Source organism: Apaloderma vittatum, unplaced genomic scaffold (genome assembly GCF_000703405.1).
Source record: "Apaloderma vittatum isolate BGI_N311 unplaced genomic scaffold, ASM70340v1 scaffold2951, whole genome shotgun sequence".
NCBI lineage: Eukaryota > Metazoa > Chordata > Aves > Trogoniformes > Trogonidae > Apaloderma > Apaloderma vittatum.
The window spans coordinates 89101-95366 of record NW_009699396.1 but is presented as its reverse complement, the minus strand read 5'-3'; the positions used below and the strand labels follow the sequence as shown (position 1 = coordinate 95366).

Below are 6266 nucleotides of genomic sequence, written 5' to 3'. Positions count from 1 at the left end.
TCCCGCCTCTTGGCCGCGGCGGGAGCTGCCTCGCCCCAGCCGAGATGGCCTCGGAACCTTGGGTGTGAAGTCCCGGGTTCGTATAAACTATGCCTTTGCCCCAGAGAAAGTGATTTTTCCTCCGTTTTGAGCGAGCTAGCAGGTGTGAGGTTTTGTGCCGTGTTCTAGAAACTGTCTTTTAAATAAGTGTGTTAATGACAGACTACCTAAAGCCCATTGCTGAAGAAGAGAGAAGAGTAGAAGCTGAAGAGAAGAAGAAGCGTGAAGAACTTGAGCGGATTGCAAAAGAGCTTGCAGAAGGTAGTCCCTCAGTTTATGTGTTCCATGCAAAAGCACACACTGGATGTGTGGGGACTTCAGTTTAGCAACAGTGGGTTCAGGAGAACGTTAGGTTTACAGCCACTGGTCTGCAGACCCGTGTGGATCCATGGAGCAGTTCTTAGGGATTGTGTAAAGGGCAGATAGTGCTGCTGTTTAACAAGCTCTTCAAAATGCAAGGATTGGTAGCGGAAGAGCTAAGAACATTTTGCAGCTGAACAGGATTTGTTAAATAGCAATCTGAATTTCTGCTGAGAAAGCAAATTGCTGAAACTTGCTGGTTATTTTGTGAAGATACTGGACCTCTGTATTAATTGTACTCAGATGTCCCTTATTCAGCTAGATGCAGCAAACCTGTGTTCACTTTTCTCCATGCAGTACCAAAATCTTCCAGATGTCACTGATGATGTAAATTAGAAGTTGTGGGCAATGGCTTGTAATTGCAACTCATTAAGTGGTATCACTAACATAGTGTTAGAGGTTGACTTCTTTTACTATGTCTCTCATGTGAAAAATACATGATGAAGGTGATCAGTCAGGATTTGTACATTCCCTTCCATCCTGTAGTACTCCTGCTGCAGCATCCTTTCCCTTCATCTTTGGGATTATTTATTGGGTCCCCTGTTAAGAAGAACTTGAAGAAAATTGTTTAACTCAAGCTCACACTTAGTAACTGTTTCCCTGTGACACAGTAACATTTGCATTGTGCTGAACAAGACTGATGTTGAATAAAACTGTGTAAAATTGAATGAACTACATATAAAAAAATGAAATATGCAAGTTCGTGAATTGTATCACTTACTAGAGAGAAGGCTATCTTGCACGGCTGTTTTACAATCTTAAATATATAGTTTCCATTGGTCATGGACTAAATAAATGTGTGTTTTAGATATTAGCTAGTCAAGCCAAAACTTAATGTTTTTGGAGATAGAGCCTATACTACAGTGTTGCTCATCTGCTTAATAATGGATTTCTGTGTTACTTCTTCAGAATATTAAATCTATTTTAAAGAGGCACACAGATGACTGGTCTGCTTACCCGACAGTGGTTTTGGTGTGGTTGTCCAGTTAGAAAAGCCATTGTTAAAAGTTTGTTCAGTGCAATGCAGTTGAATACTGTTCTTTAAAGGTAGATTTCTGGATGTAGCTGTAGTGATAGCTTTTTCTGGGCTTAGCTGAATTGTCAGTTCAGAAAGCTGGCGTTTACTAATGAGTGAGCCAAAAAAATTGCCTTCACCCCAAAGCAATGAAATGCATGTCTGTTGAATAAGAAGAAGCAGGAAAAATAAAAGCTGGCTAAAAATAATTACATACTTTTAAAGGTAGGATTTGATCCCACTAATGCTTTGCATATTTTAATACTGCGTGGGAAGGACTAGTAGTTCTAACTATGTTTGTTTATCTTCCCTTCTAGCAAGTGAAGAGTCCATACTGAAATGAACGAAAGATTCGATCTTAATTTTCCACGTGGAAGTACATGGCAAGACTCTGACCTGTGCGGTGGTTGCTGGACTCTGCATGCGATTATGTCAATAAAGTACTTAGAACAGTTCAGTTGCTACTTTTTTTTTTAAAGTGAATTGGACAGAACTGCGGCAAAATTATTTACACAATGTGACAGGAAGCATTGGTCACAAGCTAGCCATTGCTGCAGCTGAAACACCTTTTGTATTCCTCCAGCTACGCCAGTCACTACACCTATTACTTGTAGGTAATGTTTCTGACCAGAAAACGCATACGATTTTTTTAATATATTCAGGCAGGTGGAGGAGGCTGGTATGGCACTGGCTGCCTGAACCTGTGTAATAAATGGCTCGATCAGGGAGTCGCCATGAGTTTTTCTCCAGCTTTGTTGTCACAGTGGATTTGTTATCACAGCAGAATTACATGGAATTCTTGCATTTGACAGTGCCGTCAGGCTTGGCGGTGACTTGTCAAGCCATGCTGAGGTGTGAGGAGCAAGTTCCAACTCAAACACATATCCTTTTCAGCTTTAACAAATATTGTTCCCCAAAACTAAGAACAAGTCACAGTCAAATTGTAGTCTGTGTCTTTTACAAGAAGTAACTGGCTATGCAGGTGACAGACATTTAAAAAACTAGCAGCCTTTAATGTGAGGTGAAGTCTGCTTTTAGTGTGTAAGCTGCTATTAGCATGTGTACTGCTAAGGCACCTCCTCAGCCATACAGATCTCAGATGTCCCAGAACAAGGTAAAAAGACTATACCTGTAGATTGTGTTTGTGAGTAACTTGTGTTGTTTTTGTCACTGTAAATAACAGTAGTAACTTTGAAACATTTAAGGGCCTGATATTTTATTTTTTTTTGGACAATGGCTAGTTTCCTTTCTTCTGATGTTGCAGATTAGAAAGTTGAAGCAGTGAATCTCAGATCTCGATCTTTCTATATGCTGGCAATATTTCAGGAAATACTGTCAGATTTTATTAAACTATTTGCTCTTAATAGACAGTCTCTTGTAGATTACGCTTTGGAAGAAATAATCCCTAGCTACTAGGGCGTGTTCTCAGCTAGTAAAATTTGGAAGTCCTGTGGCGTGTAGAGAAATGAAATGAAACAAAACTGAATTTAAATTGAAAGTTTAACAATACCTAATAACTGCAAGGAAAAGCAGTTAAGACAGGATGTTGTCAAGGAGAAAAGAACAGAAAAATCAGCTACCTGTCATGACTAGTTTTTTTGCTGTTTGTTGTGAAAGTACGGCTTAAGATACTGAAGTGCTTGGGTGGTGCTAATCCAAGTAAAGATCTTGACTGTCAATTGGGTTGAAATTCTGTTTCTGTAAAATACAGGTGATGTATCATCCTGACCTCTCAGGGTAAGAGGATGTAGTTGCATACTTAAAGGCCTCTTATTCTTTCAAAAGCTTCTTATTTTCAGCACTTGTAAATTAAATCTCAACTGCCAGAAAACTTACTTTGCTTGAGCAAAATGTGATTAGCTGTGGACCTATTGAGGCACATCCGGAGGAGGCCACAAAAACAGAGGGCTGGAGCACCTCTCCTATGGGGAAGAGAATGCTCCAGGGATACCTGGAGCTGCCTTCCAGTACCTGAAGGGGGCCTTCAGGAAAGCTGGGGAGGGACTGCTTCCAAAGGCGTGTATCGATAGAACGAGGGGCAGTCATTTTAAACCAGAGCAGGGTAGATTTATATTTGATGTTACAAGATGATTTGTACTATGAGGGTGGTGAAACACTGGAGCAGGGTGTCCAGAGAGGTGGTGGAGGCCCCATCCCTGGAGACATTCGAGGTCAGGCTTGATGGGGCTCTGAGCAGCCTGATCTAATTGAAGATGCGCCTGCTCGCTGCAGGGGAGTTGGACTAGATGATCTTTAAAGGACCCTTCCAAGCCAATGTGTTCTGTGATGCTATGATTATAACAGAATGCTTATTTACTTTAAGCTGAAATACATTTACTGCTGTTCCATTAAGGACTGGCAGTAGAGATGGCTGCTGCTCTTGTCTTCAGGTTGCTGGAGCTGAACCCAGGTGCTAGAACAGCAGTGGCCTGTGGCTCTCTGGTGGACTAAATGTGTTGACCTTCACCTGCTCCTACTGTCCCACCTTGTTCAAGCATGGAGTGTCTCGGGGAGGGGGAGTTATCATCCCTCCCCTCCTTTTAGTCCCACCTTGGCAGTGGTTTATGCCAGTGCTGATTTATTTCTGTCACCAAGGGCAGTCTGGCTGCTCCCAGCAGAGCCAAGCCTGCTCTTGGTGAGTACCTGCAGTGCACTTCACAGAGCTGCATCGCAGCCCCTGCAGTGGGGTAAGTGGTCTCTCTTCATAAAGAGTGCTTTAACACAGCAACCCTGCTCAGAAGTTTCTTCAGCACTAGCCACCTGGAGCTTCACTGCCCCGCCTAGCTCTAGGACCACGAACGACTTGATCTGAACTTTCCTCTTGGCTTTGGCGTTGCGCGTTACCTGCTTTCCCCTGGAAGTTGTCCCATGTTTGGGGCCCGTGTCTCTTGTAACCTAGCTGATACGTGCTGGGGTGAGTTCTAAATGTGAGAGGGATGGGTTCTTCCTTTGCAGCCAAGGTTGTCTGTCAAATCTGTAGGGATTAGGGTGCAAGAATCCCCACACAGGATGATGCAGAAGTGCCACCTTTCCCACACAGCCCCCATAGCCTAGCTGCAGGGCCAGGCAAGAAAGCTGCCACTGAGATAAATCCCCATGTCGGGGGAAAGGTGCCACGAGCCTCATTAAAACCATCCCACAGTGACCAAATTACCCTTCTGCCACCCCATTCTGACCAGGCACTAGATGATTGTCAGGTTCAAGCCAGAAAAAGACCAACGCTAAACAGCTGTAGTAAGTTTAACATATCTGCAGCAAGACTAAGGTAATATATCTGACAGAATCACCTAGGAAAGTTAACATGCAAAAGTCCTGAAATGGATGAGTAAATGATATTTTAAAAATTTTTATTAGGAGGCCAAGGGGCTGAACTAATTGTCTTAAACTGAGGGAGAGTCTGGGAAAGATAGTCCCATACTCAGAGTTGAATGGCAAAAGCTCTGGACACAGCAGACACAGGTTGCACCAAGTAGAGCAAATTCAGACAACATGGGTGGTCAGACTTCTAACAAGAGTCTAGAGATAATTTTTTTCGTTGATGCTGTGGTGGGCTTGATAACCCCATTTCATATGCGTGTCCTGTGAAGAGGATTCATGGAGGTGTTTGGATCCAAGGCTCTATTTTTCCATTGATAAAAGACATGCAAGAGAAAAGCAAGCCCGTGAAAAGTAAAGGTAATCCGTCCAACTCCATGCACAGACGTTTTTGGAAGCAGTTGTCCAAAGCTGCAAAAGGAGAGAGTCTGGCTTTGCACCTGTGTCAGACTAGGAGGATTTACACGGTCGGGTAGTGTTGCTGAATGGTGGTTTCCTGAGAGGTCGTGGTCAGGAGGCTTGGAGTTGAGGGAATTCAACTCCAGTCTTTAGCCCCTGCAATCCTGAGAAAGCTAATGGAATTGCCTCTAGAGGAAGGAGGGAATGTGAGAATAGTCTGCAGATACATCTAAAGACTTGCAGAAAGGGTGGGCGTAAGTTCTTTTCCCAACTGCTGGAGATAACAGAAAACATGAGGATGTGTTAAATAAGCCTTTTGTAAATATCTGCTGTCACTGAGAAGTGACTGAGGTCAATTCTTGGGCAAGTAACTGCACACCAAGCTAAATATTTGTCTGCAAATGTGATGGAAGTTATGTTTGGCAACGGATTTTTAGATAATTGGAGAAATAACTATGTTATGCGAACCTAAGGCTACTGCAGCCCCCAGCAGCAAGTAACAGGAAACAACTTGCTGAAATGTGCAGAGGAGAAAGCAGGAAAGAGCTTCTGACCCCCAGTGGCATGACACAAAACCAAGGTGCCAAGGATGAAGAAAGAGAGGAGAAGCAGATAGCTCTGAAAGTGTATGAGAGAAAAGATCCCTCAGTTTGCTCTGTAGTCTGGAAAACACTGCAGCCAACTTTTCTTCTGCTGGTACTAGGTTTATCTGACTTCTGGGTACTCTGCTGCTGCTTGAGATGTAGTTTCTCTCTACTGAATGTTTTTCCTAATCTTCCCCATACCCCACCTTAAGGTTTTGTGGAAGGGGTAGAGAAAGAGAAATGGAGAAAACAGATTTTTCTCTTGCAAGCATTTGAGATAGAATTAAGACCCATTGAGCCCAGACAGCAATAAAATCTTGTATCCAGTTATCTCTGGGCTCTCACAGAGGTTTTCTTACACTGGGTCTGGAGCTGCTGGAAGAATAGAGCCTCTCAGCTGAGTGCCAAGACGGGCAACACATCTGCTTGGAGGATGTAGCTGGGATCTGAACCCCCCACTGTGTTGTTCAGTACTGTCTCTTCCTTTGAAGAGCTGAGTGGAGGTTGAGTTGGTCCTGTCCTTCCTCCCTGGGAGGGGAGAAGCACTTTCCAGC

At 43.4% G+C, this 6266-nt stretch overlaps 1 protein-coding gene across 1 annotated transcript; it reads left to right on the top strand.

Annotated features, from left to right (window-relative positions):
* Positions 1-201: 201 nt before the first annotated feature.
* Positions 202-1757, top strand: ATP5I (ATP synthase, H+ transporting, mitochondrial Fo complex, subunit E; the record flags this gene model as incomplete). Its single annotated transcript, XM_009878331.1, has 2 exons — positions 202-300; positions 1732-1757. Coding segments are annotated over 2 exons (125 nt in total), but the record flags the coding sequence as incomplete, so codon positions are not given.
* Positions 1758-6266: the final 4509 nt, after the last annotated feature.